General features: G+C 37.1%; 1 protein-coding gene across 1 annotated transcript in view; it reads right to left on the bottom strand.

The window, feature by feature from the left end:
* LOC309838422 (AP-2 complex subunit beta-like) overlaps nucleotides 1-17,518 on the bottom strand; it is a 79,676-nt gene that overhangs the window by 22,676 nt on the left and 39,482 nt on the right. Inside the window, 6 exon segments of the mRNA XM_082679479.1 lie at nucleotides 4,977-5,236; nucleotides 13,141-13,239; nucleotides 14,781-14,946; nucleotides 16,883-16,907; nucleotides 16,910-16,954; nucleotides 16,957-16,987. Of these exon segments, the coding sequence (XP_082535605.1) occupies nucleotides 4,977-5,236; nucleotides 13,141-13,239; nucleotides 14,781-14,946; nucleotides 16,883-16,907; nucleotides 16,910-16,954; nucleotides 16,957-16,987 (626 nt within the window).

Raw genomic sequence — 17,518 nt, 5'->3', positions numbered from 1 at the left:
TTCCTATAAATCATTCGATCATTACATACAGAATTCCTACAAAGATGATAACTCATTAAAAAATAAGGAAAAGATCAGGCATGACACAAAAGAGGATATACTAGCAGTCTATAAACATGAAAAGGTACTCGCATCTTTACTCATCAGGAAAATGCAAATTAAAACTGTAAGACACCACTACAAATCAACCAGAATGGCTAAAATTAAAATGACTGACAATACCAAGTGCTGCTAAGGATGTGGATCACCTAGAACTCTTATACATTTCTGGAAGGAGTGTGCACTGGTACAATCACTTGGGAAAACTGGCAGTATCTCCTATAGCTAAATATACGTCTATTCTATAAACCAGCAATTCCACTAAGTGTATACACAAGAGAAATGAGTATATAAGTCTACCAACAGAAATATATAGGAATATTCGTAGCAGCTTTCTCCACAAGAGCCCCAAACTGGAAACAACCCAAAGATACATCAACAGCAGATATAAATAAATTGTGGCATATGCAGGCAATGGGATACTATGCACTAATAAATAGGAATAGACAACTGATAACATGGCATTAGAGTGGTCTGAGATATTATACTGTGCAAAAAAGCTAGAAACAGAAGAGCAAATGCTGTATGGTTCCATTTACATGATGTTCAAGAAGAGGCAAAACTAATCTACAGTGATAGAAATCAAAACAGTGGTTATCTCTGGAGGGTGGATATAACAGCAAAATGGCATGAGGAGTCTTCTGGGGTGCTGGAAATAGCCTATATCTGATCACAGTGGCGGTTATATGAGTGCATGCACACATAAAAATCTATTGAGCTATACACTAAAGATTAGTGCACTAATACTAAGATTATTATAAATGACATATTCATTTAAAAAGTGAAAAAAAACAATGAAAATTTCAGGCTCAGACGGCTTCACTGTGAATTATTCCAAACATTTAAGCAAAAAGTAAAACCAGGGCTTCCCTGGTGGCGCAATGGTTGAGAGTCCGCCTGCCGATGCAGGGGACACGGGTTCGTGCCCCGGTCTGGGAAGATCCCACATGCCGTGGAGAGGCTGGGCCCATGAGCCATGGCCGCTGAGCCTGCGCATCCGGAGCCTGTGCTCCGCAACGGGAGAGGCCACAACAGTGAGAGGCCCATGTACCGCCAAAAAAAAAAAAAAAAGTAAAACCAATCTTAGATAAACTTTAAAGTAGAATAGAGAATGACAATTGAAAGAATCTGAAAGTATTTCAGTTTTACTGAATGTTAAGGAATTACCCCTAATTTTGGCTTGATAATATATTGTGATTTTTTTTTAAGTCCTTATCTTTGAGAGATACCAAGTAAAGTACTCATTGGTGAAGTGATATGAGGTCTGGAATTTAATTTAAAATACTCCAGCTCCCTCAAGAAAAAAATTTGTGGGGGTGATAAATGAAACAAGATTGGCAAAATACTGATGACTGGTGAAACTGAGTGATGAGTACACGTGTTTGCTATACCATTCTATCTTGTATGTTTCCTAAGATTTATATAATTTTTTAAAAACTAAAAAACCACTATAAAAATTCCATTAATAAACAAACACTTTCTTAAAAAACGAAAACCCTAGGTAGGTTCTGACAACACTTGAACAAATAAGAATGAAGAATCAAACTCAGAAAAAACAAAAACGAAGAAGCGAAAGACTAGTGTTGCTCCATATAAGAGGAATCTGGAGGGATGATGGGGAAAATAATATGCTGCTTTCAATTCTGTTAAGTTTCAAGTGAGAAAAACAAGTAGGGAAGACCAACAGACAGCTAAGGAAAAGGGACTGGCAGAGTTACAGAAGTAAACTTGGGAAGAAATTCACACACACGCCTCAGGTGAAATGAGCAGAGTAACGCAGGGGTGCTGTGGTTAAGAGCAGGGCGTCTTTAACAGAATATATCAGTGGTAACTGTGCTTAGAAGATAAACCGCCTAAGGGAATACATAGAGAAGGTTCAGAATGAGCCTTGTGATACAACCAGAGAAGAGAAGGAACACAAAATTGCAACGATTAAAGAGAAAAACAACCTAAAAAAAAGAGGGCTTAGGAAGAAAAAGTGTCAAGGAAGCCAAAAGGAGACCCATCTAGATTGGGGAGAGGGTGGGTACAAATAAAACCAAAAATTAATAAGGAAGTCAAAAGGGGAAACAATTTCATATACACCTAGCAAGAAATATATGAAATCTCCATAAAGGGTATCCTCTGCCCGTGAAATTCTATCATCTCTCAACATGTACCGTTTGGGAAATGTGACAAAACACATGGATTTATCAGCACCTTTAAATAGAAGGCAGAAAAGGCACATATTTTCCTCCACTCTAATAGACAGGTAAGAGTATTATGAGAAGACAAAAGTGAGTTAGATGAAAAGAAGTAAATGATCTTATAGTTTCTACAAATTAAGAACATGATAAATCATTATTATGTATTTTTTCTAAACTGAAGACACAAGAAAACTAACATGAAAATCTTTCCCCATTGTGAAGGCATGGGAAATAACTGCATAAAACTGTCATCAAAGCAGTATTTTTTTCTTTCGGCAGTATTTTTAAAAGGTGAGATATTTCCAAGTTAGACAACTATTTACCATCTCAGGCCCACAGAGCAGCTGACAAGTATAGTAAGCAATACTCAACTAAAAAGCACTTTTCTCTTTCCCAAGTGATTTTAAAAGACCTCATGAAGTAAGCATTTTTAAGCCTCTAAGGTTTTATGGTGCAAATGTATTTCACGTCAGAGGCATATCACTTATTACTCTTAGGACGCAGAAGAAAGCTAGGTGATGTCAGTACTCTTACAGACATGCCATTTGCAGCAACATACCCATATTTATTTCAAAGGGGATTTTTCTGCACTTGTGTTTCTTTTTTAAAAACCCAAAACAGGGCTTCCCTGGTGGCACAGTGGTTGAGAGTCCGCCTGCCGATGCAGGGACGCGGGTTCGTGCCCCGGTCCAGGAAGATCCCACTTGCCGCGGAGCGGCTGGACCCGTGAGCCATGGTCGCTAAGCCTGCGCGTCCGGGGCCTGTGCTCCGCAACGGGAGAGGCCACAGCAGTGAGAGGCCCGTGTAAGGAACCACATAAGGAATTGTGAAGGTAACAAATTGAAGGCTATTAATCTGATAAAGACCTTATGTAAGAGACTGTGCTTCTTTTTACATATTGGTTCTCTCTGTGTTCTAGGAAGAGTTGTTTTTGTTTGTTGATTTGTTTTACTTTCCCCATCCCATTTGAGGGTCAAAGTTATCAGGAGAAAGGTAATTTAAATGGCAAACAACAGAAAGTCCGTATCTATTTATCAAAACTTGAAGCACAGACTGGGAGATGTACTTAGAAGTTAAATGGTCATATCTAGCGAATGTTAAATATGCTTGCCTACGAGGTCAAACACCCTGTAACGAGGCCTGATCCTTATGAAACCACAAGTTTCCTTTGGGTGAAAATCACAGCACTGCCCTAAAACCAAAGATTCAATGCAAGGGCTAATGAAAGATTAATAATCATTTTCTTGGGTACTGCCCTTTTCTTTTTGTTTATCTGTGCCCACAGTCTGTTAAAACAGAGCTACAGTATTGTAAACGTTGACTACACTAATTTGTAAAGCAATAAATCCTACACTCTGGCTATTCATGAACCACTGAAACACCTATATTAGACAATACGAGACACTCAGAAACGGTGCAAGTGCAGATACTCTAACCACTCAGAGATCAAATTCTACTTAGATTTGAGGTTTATTATAATTAATGAAGGGAGATTCTGAAAAGATTCCAAGATACCCATTATAAGAGTTTATTAGAGTACTGCCGTTCCCAAATTAAAGTTTTAAGGTTATCTATAAAGCAAGAGTTCCATGTTACCTGACAGTCTGTTCATAATAGCATTTCCTTACTGATATGGAGCAATTTATTTTGGTAAAAAAGGTACAGGCAACTGAACAACTATGTCTACACAGAATCTAGGCTGCTCTTATAAAACAATCCTGCAAACATTATTTCATTAACAGCTGGCTTTACAGCATAAGAGAAGCAGTATCTGCTAACTTCATCCATAAGCTTGAACCAAAGTTACAGTAAAGGATAAAAATAGCTAAATGTATACATGGGCGGACCTCATTTTATTGCACTTTGCAGATATTGCAGTCTTTACAAATTCAAAGTTTGTGGCAACCCTGCATTGTCGGATGATGATAAGCATTTTTAGCAATACAGTGTTTTTATTTTTATTTATTTATTTATTTTTGCAGTACACGGGCCTCTCACTGCTGTGGCCTCTCCCATTGCAGAGCACAGGCTCCAGACACGCAGGCTCAGCAGCCATGGCTCACGGGCCCAGCCGCTCCACGGCATGTGGGATCCTCCCGGACCGGGGCACGAACCCGCGTCCCCTGCATCAGCAGGCGGACTCTCAACCACTGCACCACCAGGGAAGCCCCAGCAATACAGTATTTTTAAATTAAGATATGTAGACTATTTTTTTAGACATAATACTATTGCACATTTAATAGACTACAGTATTAGTATAGACATAACTTTTATATGCACTGAAAACACAACAACAAAATAATTCATGACACTTCATCGCAGTGGTCTGGAACTGAAGTGCACTATCTCTGTGGTACACCTGTACAGGCTTTTTACCAAGTTTTCAACTCTGGGAAAATTTCTAGCCTCATCTTTCTGGAGACTTAAGCAACTTTCAAACTTTATCCATTTAGAAAATCTTCACCACAATTTTCTAAAGGCACAACCTTACCTACCCTGAGGTTAGAATACAGAGGGGCCTTTTAACCCATTGTTTGTGTGTGGTCACTAGTATTCAGATGAAGCTTCCAGGGCAGCAGAGTAGGTTTGCCAAATGCATAACAAATTTTTCTAGGCTATAAAAGCTTGAGGAAGACCAACTTCGTCTAAACAGAGAATCACTTCTCACTCAAACCTAGTTTACCTGCTTACCTCCCATGATGTACTGGCAAGTGTTTGCGATGGATTCCATGACTTCCTTCCACAGAAGCATTGGGCGGCTTATGGTACACTGAGGCCAAAGAACCAATGTGGCAGATGAGCTCATCCAACAGAGTTGGCTCAATAAGAGCTGTCTCCTCAGAGATCAGTGGCTTCTCAGACAAGACTACTTCTTTGGCTGTGACAGGATCAGTTGAGAGAAGGCGCCAATAAATAGAGCCCTGGTCTCGAAGGTCAGGATTATCAGAATCCTAATGAAAAGGCAATGGCAAGAAGGTTTAAATGTAACCTTTCTCCATACAGAAAGCCAAACTGCTGGATTTATTATCAAGGCAATGCTGAAGTGATTTACGCAGAGTTGGCCGTTAAGATATTTAGACTCAATATGTTGTTAATAGAGCCATAATTCTGTAATCTCTAACGTTTCCAAGAATTTAAATATAAATTGAAGTGGGTTAGTTCTAAGACTCAAATTCAACATGAAGTTGGGAAAAGGAAAATAAAAGTTTAAGCCAGTAAAAATCAACTGCTTACGATGGCCTCAGGACGTAAAAATAATGTTTTTAACTGCTTTAATATTAGCAGGATTATTCATGAAACACATCTTACATATATTTCACCCATACCTCTTTCTTCATTCAAATATTTATTAACTATCTCCTATGGAGACATTGGCTAGGCCCTGGAAATAAAGAGACAACAACACAGTGCCTGACTTCAATGAGTTCAAAGAATATTAATTATTACAATATAGTATGAGAGGTACCATTACCTAAATAATAAAAAAAACTGTTCAAGAGAAAACATAACGAAGTGCTTCTAAAAGGGGTGACACTTGAATTTAGTGGTCTCGGTTTTTTTTTGTGGCTGTTTAAAAATAATTTTATACATGGTCATGGCTAAGAAAAATTTATTATCAATGACACATCACAATTTAGAAATGTATAATATAAAAATAAGTCTCCCCCCATCATCCAACCCTACCCCACCTTAACTCCCCATCCCCAAAATAGCCATATTGACAGTGCACTATATATCTTACCAGAGAGCTCCCACACATATATATTTATTTTATACAAAACCAGTTTCATAGTATATATACTGCTCCTCAAGCTGCTTTCCATATTGGAACATACAGCTGTCATTTTCCACTGCATCATTATTTACTAGTGTCCTATTGATGAACATTTAGGCTGTTGCCTCTTTCTCCCTCCTTCCTACCATTTATTTTTGCAATCATTATAAAGTGGCAATAAATATCCTGGTATCCACCTCTCAGAATGTCTATATAGTGGCATTCATTTACGCATGAATTGTTCCAGTGGTATCATGTTATTAAAGGCAACAATCAGTCCCATTTCAATTTCTGTATTTAAAACACATACAAAAATATTTTCTTTAAACTAGGCCAGGGTTTTTCCCATGAGTTTCTACATAAGCAGATGAACTGGTTTATAATTTAGCCATTTAAGGCACGTATCATTCAGCTCAATACCGGAAGTGACCCTGATGGTTTTATATAGATTTTCTTAATCATGTATTATTTAATTTGCACTCAAAATGCAGTGCTGGTAAAAAACAAAAAAGCATAAAGAATACTGAGATACAAGTTAATACAGTATAAAAATGGTAAATTTTACCTCAAGATAATCTTTATCACATTCATAGGTTGCCTTATTCTAATAAAAATGCACATATATACATGTATTATTCATATCAAAATGTTTGTAGCATTTGAAATGCCAGGGTTAAAAAAAGGAAACAGTGATACTATCCAATTTAAATGAGTTTGTTTTGTTGCTTGTTGGAAGGGGGGCTAATTTGCTCCTGAGGAAGTGTTTATAAATAGCAGCCTGAAACCTCCTCACTTAGATTTTCATTTGGAAACAAAGCGTGACTATTATGAAACATAAACAAGTTGATTTTTTAACAGAGCAGAATACAACTTTCTCCAAGTATTGCATCAGGAAAGCAATCCCCTGCCCAGCTTTTATTGATATTTAAATTAAAAGTTAAATTTTAATCTGTATATTCAGTCCCCAAAGCATGTCATTTAAAATTTGTAGACTATGCTTTTTATTACACAATGAACACTACACATCACTTAACTGGGAAAACTTAATTTGCCTTTATATAGTAGTAAAGTTGTTAAACATATTAAAATAAACTACATAATACAGCTTAATAATATACTTATCAAAATTTTTTTTTTTTTTACTTCAAACTATTTCTCTCATATAGCTGGTACATATTTAACCAAATGGCCAAAAAAAAAAAAAATTCCTGGCGGGATTCACAAAATATATACTTCTGTGAAAATAGCTTGAGTTCCCCCACAAATTCAAAACACTGCAACAGGACAAACTTCTGCAGACAGAATCACTGGATCAAAGGGTATACGTACTGTAAATCTTAACAGAAAAATTTAGTCCTATGAGAAATGAGAAAATGAGTGCAAATTTTCCAGGACTAGAAGTGAAGAGTGGGCAAGGATCTCCACTGTCCAAACTCAGTTATCCTGAGGGGTGATCTGTTAGGACTACTATCAGCTGGCCTTCACTGCCTCACTAATTCACATGGAGACCAAGATAAATCAGGCCCAATCAAGGCTAATGACAAGAAAATAGAAACTTTTTATGATTTTAAGGTGCCATTATGTGTTTGGTGACTCAGAAAATTTGGTTTCGGATCTACTGTACTGCTAGTCTGATAGGCCCCTGTAAGGATCTCGAGAAAATAGTGTATTTCCCAAAATTTGAGAGCTTCCAAAACAATTCTTACCAGGCAAGCTCTGAAACAGTAATTCTTAAACTATAATGTGCATCAACATTTTAACACACCAGGAAAGCCACTGAAAGTGCAGATTCCAGACTTTCTGATTCATTATGTCAGAAGTGGGGCCCAGGAACTTTTATTTTTAACAAGCAGCACAGGTGATTTTGATGATGATGGTCTCTAGTTCACAAATGGAAAAACTAAGGTGAAGACTTCTTTTCCATGTACTAAAAATAGTAATTACTAAAGTTTGGACACTTCTATGAGTATTCTTTACTAATTCCTCTAAAACTATCAAAGCGAAAAGACAAATCTTTGAAATAAACCCATGGATTCAAGGGTTGGTTTTCTTTTCCCCTAATTTTATATATATATATATTTATATATATAAATATATTAATATTATTTATATATAAATATATATAAATATATATTTATATATAAATATATTAATATTAATATAAATATATATATAAATATATTTATATATTATATTTATATATATTTATATATATATTTTTTTCCCCCTAACCTGTTGATCTCTGTCATTTAACTGGGGTGTTTAGACACATTTAATGTACTTATTGATATGGTTAGGTTTGGAACTGTTGTCATTTCTTTTTTATTTGTCTTATCTGTTCTCTGCTCCCCTTTTATTCTTTTTTCTTTTTTCTTTATTGTTGTTGTTTTTATAAATTTAATATTTTTTGGTGCATTGAGTCTTCGTTGTTGGGTCTTCATTGCTGTGCGTGGGCTTTCTCTAGTTGCCGCGAGCGGGGGCTACTCTTCGTTGCGGTGCGTGGGCTTCTCATTGCGGTGGCTTCTCCTGTTGCAGAGCTTGGGCTCTAGGCGCATGGGCTTCAGTAGTTGTGGCACGTGGGCTCAGCAGTTGTGGCTCACGGGCTCCAGAGCACAGGCTCAGCAGTTGTGGCGCACGGGCTTAGTTGCTCCGTGGCATGTGGGATCCTCCCGGACCAGGGCTCGAACCCGTGTGCCCTGCATTGGCAGGCGGACTCTCAACCACTGCACCACCAGGGAAGTCCCATAATATTTCTAATCACACCACCATTTTATTTAAAATTAGAAGCACAAAGATTTCACATATACTTCACTGAATTCTCAGCATAGATAAACAATAGGATTAAGTCTACTATAAAGACAGAACAGTAGTATGACAGAGAAATTTGCCCAGTCACGTCCTGAACCAGTGGATGTAGCAGAAATAGAACCCCACCACCCAATTCAAATTAACGTAACTCAGCAGATCATGCTGCCCTCAACTTAAAAATTTATGGCTGGTAACATAAATATTAAATTAGGTTCTTATTTCACAAACTTGAGAAAAAAATTCCAGAGGAAAATTCCAGTGGAAAAGACTTATATAAATGTGCTTATTCTATTATGCTAATGCCTCAGATTTCATTAACTGGACAGAAAAGGCAAGTCTAGAGAAACTGTTTATTAATTATTTATAGCCAAATATGAAATAATCATCCACAATAATCTTAAAACCTCTAAGTTCACTTATTTATACTGGCTTATGCACAACAATGCTTCAGGCAGGGAGACAGGAAATGCGTATTCTCAAAAGTCATTCTTAACTTTCAGACTTGAGAAGCAGCATGAACAGAGTAGAAAAGGGCAAAGACTCTGGAGCCAGGCTACTTGGGTTTGAGTCCTAGTTCCACCCCATACTAACTGGGCCGGCCTCTCTATGTCTCAGTTTCCTCACCTATAAAATGGGAAGAGTAACAGTATTAACCCTTACTGAAAGCCTGGCACATAGTAAGCACTATACAGATGACTGTTGTTACTAAGATTCTCTACTAGTCCTTGTACAGAAAATCTAGAATTAGGAAGGTCTGATGGTTTATTTATACCCTGCCCTGTTCTAGAAAAGGATTTAGCAAAGCTTATAAAAATACATCTAAAGCTAGAGAACATAAATTAGAAGCAAAGGCAGAAAAATGCAAGCCACGATGACCCACACATTTTCTACGGGAGATCCTTAAATTTGATTCTAAGGTTTCAAACATATGATATGAAAAACAAGTCTAGTCAGATAAGCCATTCAGAGGGGCAGTTAATTACACACTAATGCATAAGAGAATCCAAAACTGGTTAGGAATTTTTTTATGGGGTTTCATAGAGAAAAAAATATATAATGGAATAAATACTTTGATAACAGATCTAAAGAGGATAGTTTCTCATGACAACCCTTACTATAGGATGATGATATTAGTGTAATTCAGTAAAAACAATTCTAATAAGGGTCAAATACAGTGCAGTCTAGATCCCCCAGCTCTCTACTAATCTGGCTTGATTCAGTGGTAAATTTCAACATATATAAGAACATAGGGAATCCTCCCTAAACACTTTATCTCAGGCAAATACTGTAATAAGAGTGAGTTTGAACTCTGACAAGAACCTAAAACACAGCTCTCCTATGCTGCCTGTTAAATACAGATACAGAGGCCTTAGGAGACAATGGAGGTGAAGGTAGGGTTCAGAACTTGTGAATACAATAGAATCTACCAAAGACACTCACTTGATTATGAGGGTAGCCTTATCTATTCAGAAGTGAGTAGACAGGATTTCCCTGGTGGCACAGTGGTTAAGAATCTGCCTGCCAATGCAGGGGACACAGGTTTGAGCCCTGGTCTGGGAAAATCCCACATGCCACGGAGCAACTAAGCCCGTGTGCCACAACTACTGAAGCCCGGGCTCCGCAACAAGAGAAGCCACTGCAATGAGAAGCCTGCGCACCACAACGAAGAGTAGCCCCTACTCGCTGCAACTAGAAAAAGCCCATGTGCAGCCAAAAGTAAATAAATAAATAATTAAATTTAAAAAGTGAGTAGAGAAGGAGCAAAGCCAAAATTCTTTTTAGAAAATTGTTCTAACTCCATCTTAACAGAGATACAAATGGGTAATAAAGGGTCTAGACTAGGAAATCTAGAATGCTCAATATAGATAATATTAAATAACCATTGCCTTGATGGTTATGGAAATTGCCTTGCTTCAGGCAAAAGGAAGTTTTAGAAAAAACACTTCAAAGAGCTCTAACAAATTTTAAAAGATGTAAAATTAATAACAGGAAAGGTGTATCTGTTTTCCAATGTGGATGAATGTCAAGTGGCCTACATTTTCTCTTTCCTTATTTTCTACTTCTTGTGGTAACTTTCATGGAGAGCCAGATATTGCTGATGCTTTGAAATGTGACCGTCAGGGGAGAGTTAAAACTTGAGATACTTTAATAAACAGAAATCCCATGATTCTTGAAGAAAATGAGATTTCTGAGAAAGCTAAGAGACTGTATAAATATGTATTTATCTGTGTTTAGGGAGTTTTCTGAAGTGTTAGTACATAGGCCTCATTAAAGTCAAGTTTACTATATTACCGTCTAGAATAAACACAAGACTTCTTTGAATCTGGTTAATTTATACAGAGCTCTTTCTTTCATACAAAGGAGAGAGGCTCCAGGGCCTGTAGCAAAAGACAGAAATGAACTTCAAGGCCCTAAGATGAAGTCAAATACATGGCTAATTTAATGGCAATCACCCTACAGAGTCTGTAATAAGCACTACATTATTAAGAAGGGGCAATTTCTATTCAAAATGGCCCCCTGTAGATGACCTATTAAACACTAACGTGAAAATTAACGTCTAACCTAAACTATTTTGATTCAGAAGATGACCAATTTCTGCTCTTAGTGCCAAGACATGCCTCATCAGTGATGGACAACCTCCCAGTCCACTTTTCATGGACAGATGGTGAGCCATGGCCTGCCCTTGACTCCACATACTCATATGGATGCTTCTTCACACTAACCATAATGGGGTCAAGTGAAGGTTTAGAGACTTGGGGAAATAGCACATTAAAAAGTTCATTCATAATTTGTTGGAGAAATGGAGAAAACTGAGAGGTACAAGGGGTGGAGTGGGACACCTATATTTTCTGTGAAGTGAATTTTCTGACATCCTTTAACTCAACTACTGTTGGTCAACTGCTCCTTAAAAGATAATCAAGTGATAATTCTCAGTAATGTTTACGTGCATCAGTAATCAGACACGACAATTATCTTCATTTTTAGTTCAGGTCTTCTTCACATTTGAGTTCATTGATTGTAAAACATCTGTACTTGAATCAAGTGTCAGAAAGTAGCCTTTGACTCTAGCAGTTTTCTTGGCTGTATTTTTTTCAGAGTTGTATAGCATATCCTATAAACAACTTATTTAATAATGTTGGCTGCTTTATAGTATTCCATTAAATATTCAAATGCCTTATCTGCCCGTCGAACTTCTTTTCCTTAAAATGGATTCCTGGCATTTCTAAAATTAAATACTGTCAGAGGAAAGAAGAACTTTGCATTTATCATGTACCAAATGATGCGCTTTGACCACTTAACAGATGATGTATTGGCAACTATGCAAGGTTCACATTTATGGTCTCAGTTTGGAACTGGGTTTCAAGAAGTGTACTAAGTGCACACCCCAACCGTACTAATTAATTACAGGATTTACCATATTTAGTCCTCCAATTGTGTTCATTATTGATATGAAATAAAGCTCCCCAGAGCAAAAAAAAAAAAAAAAAGGAAAGATGACAGCTCAGAACTAGGTTAAAGAACTATAAAAGAGATCAAATGCTGTTAATATACAACTATAAAGAGACGAAAGAGGAAAATGATAAATTGAATATCTGAATCAGATTCCATGTATAAACATACATCATAACTCTTGACAACCTGCTAAAGCCAGCCTGTTCTCAAATTCAATTAAGAACATTACTGGATCATGATGGACTGATCATTATACTAGTTACGTCAGAAAAAGTAATTACTTTGATTTCTGTGTATCCAGCTGGTTGCCACATTCCTGAAATCAGAACCCTCCCTAAAAGGACTAAAAATACTAAATAATTAAGGAAGCAGCATTAGCACTTTAAAATTACTTAAAGAGAAAGGCAACTTATCTAGAAGGTAGAACAGCACACGAGATATTTGTCAAAGCATTTACCATCTCTACAGGGTACTTTCATTTGAAAGCTGAAATTAAGTCCCCCAGAAGGAGATACTGTGAGACTCAATGTCATTTTCACAAAGTCATGTCCTTCATTAACACTAAAGAGTCTAAGTTCCATTTTCATGAATTATCATTAAAACTGGAGTCAGTCAATTCATTTAGAAGCCATACAACCAGTTCTAATTCAGCAGAATATGTAAAAGAGGCACTGTTTTTATTTTTTTAACAGAATCTAAAGACTGCAGCACTCCTTCCGTTTAAAATCTCTGCAAATGAACCTTCTTGAAAGAAGTTTCACAATTTCCTAGAATTTAAAACAAGACAAATCAACTCCATGCTTTTTTCAGACTTCTTACCTGTGTTGCCAAACTCAAGACCTGCTGTACCAGCTCCTGCGTTTCTGATGGTTTCTTAAGAAACAGCTTCACTATGGCAGTAAGCAGAGTGAGCTGTACCTAAGCAAATGTAATTTAATAGGTAAATTGAAAGGCATTTGCATTATTCCACACCATGAATTCCAAACTGATATTTTCCCAAATATGACTTACCATGAGGTCTTTCTGATTTTGATTAAGAAACAAAGGTTAAAACTCAGCCAATATCCACAATAGCAGTCAAAGGTTTTCATCAACTGAAAACTCACTAGCCTCCTATCTCCAAATTGCATATTTTGGCATCAAAAACTGCCGGTTTGTTTCTGGCCCAGATAATCACCTGTATTTCTTAAAGTACATGCTAACATACTGATGGCAATAAAACCGGTTCCTGACCAAATTCTTTATTATTTACTTCCACCAAAAGCTACAACTTCCAGGGAATTAGGGAATCATTTATCATACTGAGGCAAGAGCCAAGACAGTAGAATTGTGCCAGATCACAACCAATTAAGAGTGGCATGCTAGGGCTTCCCTGGTGGCGCAGTGGTTAAGAATCCGTCTGCAATAAAGGGGACACGGGTTTGAGCCCTGGTCCAGGAAGATCCCACGTGCCGCAGAGCAACTAAGCCCATGCGCCACAACTACTGAAGCCTGCGCGCCTAGAGTCTGTGCTCCGCAACAAGAGAAGCCACCACAATGAGAAGCCCTCGCACTGCAATGAAGAGTGGCCCCCGCTCGCAGCAACTAGAGAAAGCCTGCGCACAGCAATGGAAGACCCAATGCAGCCAAAAATAAATAAATGAAACAAATCTATTAAAAACAAAACAAAAAAAAGAATAAAATTTTAAAAATAATAATAAAAAAAAAAGTTGCCTGCCAAACCATGAGACTACTGGCTGGTATATGTTCCTTGTAGGGCCTATTAAAATTACTATGATAGATTACACACATGAACTTCAATTTGCAGTGAGTACAGATGCCGGGGGAAAAGCTTTAATAATTTATCTGCTTCTCTGGGCCTTTGACTCGAAGGTCTCTCAGTTTTGGTAGAAGACAGACAGAAGATGGGAAGGAGTCTAACCATTCACAAAGAATCTTTTCAAACTGCACATGCCAGCCTTCACCCCAGACAGAAACCCCAGCTGCAACTGAGCCACAACCATTACTAACAGCAATGGGTAATCATCTTTAGGTGACAGAAAATTAAAAAGTAATAACTACTGCTCTAAGTCAGTAGTTGTCAAAGTGTGGTTCTGGACCAGCAGCAGCAATAGCATCACCATCCTCAACCTTGTAAGAAATGAACATGCTTAGGCCCATCTCAGACCTACTGACTCAGAAACTCTAGGGGTGGGGCCCAGCAACCTGTCCTTTAACACAGGTTAAACACCAGTGCTTAGGTGCTTCTAAGGCTCATTAAAGTTTGAGAACCACTGTCTAAATTAGGCAGGCTTGTTCCAACAGAAGTTAGCACAACTGAAAAAGGTCACCCCTTTTTGGGAGAAAAATGAACATACTATATGTGTATATAAATTCGCACACATGAAACTGCCTAACCTTTACCTTTCCTGAAGTCGTCCCCAAAACATCTAATACATAAGATACAGATGGGAACTTACCTGGGTGCTTTCATCATGAAAACCTTCCAGGAAGCTCTCTAGTAACTCATCTGCATTGTCAATTCTTTCAGCATATTCTCCCACAATCCAACTCATAGCTGCTGGAGTGTCTGGCTCATCCAGTGAGTCTAAGTTTTCACACAAAGTGGCAATGATACTTTCATATCTGATATAACAAAATGGACTATGGTTACTGAAGGCAAAACTGAGAAGTGTATTTAACAATGAAGCCTACAAAGCAAAAAACCATGGACAAGGTACCCTAAACCACCACCAAACTACAAAGACTTTTAGCCAAGAGAATGTACAGGCTTTAAAGCCAGAAAATTATAAATGTCTTCAATTTTCCTTCAGTTATGTTTTAATAACTAGACCATAAATCTTTATAAAAGCTTATCAGATATTCTTTTCACAAGGAAAAACTAACCTATGGTTTAAGATAATACCACTACCTTACATTTCTCACAGTCTTTCTCATAACTAGATCAGAGAATTTTCCTATTACTTCATTTTACCTTCATCATAGAGGAACAGAAATTCCACTTTACTATTAGGAAAATGGAGTCAGACAGCAGTAGCATACAGAAACAGTAATTTTGTCTCTTATCCACTACCTCTGCTTTCTATAGAGATCTTTATGTTCTTTCCTCCCAAGGCACCCACACTAATGACCTGTTTTTCTGAAGAAATAAGCAATTCAAGTATTTATTTTTACAGGTCTATAGCTCTCATTCTTTACCATGTTAAATCCACCTCCTTGGCTAATGTGTTTTTTTTTTTTTTTTTTTTTGCGGTATGCGGGCCTCTCCCGTTGCAGGGCATGTGGGATCTTCCCGGACCGGGGCACAAACCCATGTCCCCTGCATCGGCAGGCGGACTCTCAACCACTGCGCCACCAGGGAAGCCCGGCTAATGTAGTTTTAAACATCAGAATGAAATTGTATAATAAATGAGATATGGATAACTGAATAATACACTTAATTGTTTGCCCTATTTCCACTGATTAAACCAGGTTCTCGATAATGCTTTCTTAAAATTAAACTATCATAATCCCTCAGTAATACAAACCAGAACTGGACACATTTCTTTACCAAGCATATTAAGATATACACCTCCCCACTTAATCAAGAAGTTTAGAAACCCAACCCTCCTCTTTCCTGGGAGAGTGGTAAAAGTATATGATCCTTTTTCTAAAAATACCATTTCTCGAATTAAAATATATATATATATATATATATATAGTATATATAATGCTTAATAAACCACTACCTTATTAAAATATTTCTTCTAATTCTGAGTCCACCACTAAGCTAACTAACTGTAAGTCACTTCATTTCACATTATCTTTAACGATAATCAGAAGCCTTAGCACAGTTCATCTCTATGATTATAAGGTAAAATGAGATTTAGGATGCTTATAAGATCTGCTCTTATTTCACTCTTTCAGATTCCTTAATTGTTTGCCTTCAAAAGCAAATCTGAAAAAGTATTTTTGTTTCATAACTAAGAGGCCTCAATGTGAAAATTTTTGTGGAGTGAAAATGTAGATTTTGTATATCTTAATGGAAGCAGCTACAATACTTCAGAAAAGGCCTGAAACTCTGACAGTTCATTGTTGCATGTTCTATAATTTTCTACAAGTACTAGGTAACATACTAAGTGAATAGTGAAGCTGTCACCTCCCTGGCTTTTACAATAAGGTGACCATATGATTTATTATTCAAACTGAGACGTTTCTGAGAGTGAAAGGGGGCACAATTATTAATTATGCCTGGTAAGAGGCATAAAATGGATTATGCCCAGACAACGTGGAATATATGGGTATCCTTCATCACCAAAGAATCTGGCTAACTTTAATATATGCCAATTGACAATGCATATTCAGACAGAGCTTCAATTCTTCTAAAAGTGATAAAGCAGAGTGAAAAATCAGATTTTAATCCTTGTGCTAACCAACTTATATGTTTCTGATTTTTAATAAGGTATTCAATTATGACCAGTTACTTTACAAAGACTAATTCTTACCTAGCCAACCTCAAAGTGCCTTACTTAAACATCTCCTAAATGATCTGAGGAAGAGGGGCAGAAGTATCTGGACGTACTTGTTGGGGTATTTGCGGAAGATATAACAATCGCCTCTTGGACCACATAATTTACTTTGGTTTGGATGAGACAAGCAATGTGCTTACACAGCGCTCTGCAGATTGCTGCTAAGAGGAACATAATGAGAAGTCAGATGATCTATCCAATAACACAACCTCAACTTAAAAAATATTTTTTTGGAACATTCAGGTATATCAACTAAACTAGACTAAAAGATGAGGCACTTAATTTGACCACACCACACTAGAGGCTGGGTTATCTGATGGAGATATACAGAAGTTCTAGATATACTCCAAATTTTACTCATTACAAGAAACAGTTCAAGTGAAAAAAATCATCTTGGATAGCCAGGATGACAGAAATGAGAAGAAAACATAAGTCAAGGTAGAAGGAAAGAATAAGAATGAAAGAATAAGCCAAGCGAAGAGGTCTTTATCTGCAGTTCATGAATGAGCACAGACAGAAGGCATCTTTAAACCTCTTGAAATGAAACTGCCAAATTTCATTTGTGCACACAAGCATATTTTCCTGGGAGAAGGTTTACAGTTTTCATTATATTTTCAAAGTTATCTGTGACTCAAAAAACTCTTAAGAAAAATTTGCCATCTTCTGGGCTATATAACTGCAAGTCTATG

Source organism: Grampus griseus (assembly GCF_964374135.1).
Source record: "Grampus griseus genome assembly, chromosome: 20".
In the NCBI taxonomy this organism is placed as follows: domain Eukaryota; kingdom Metazoa; phylum Chordata; class Mammalia; order Artiodactyla; family Delphinidae; genus Grampus; species Grampus griseus.
This window is presented reverse-complemented; position numbering and strand designations above follow the sequence as displayed.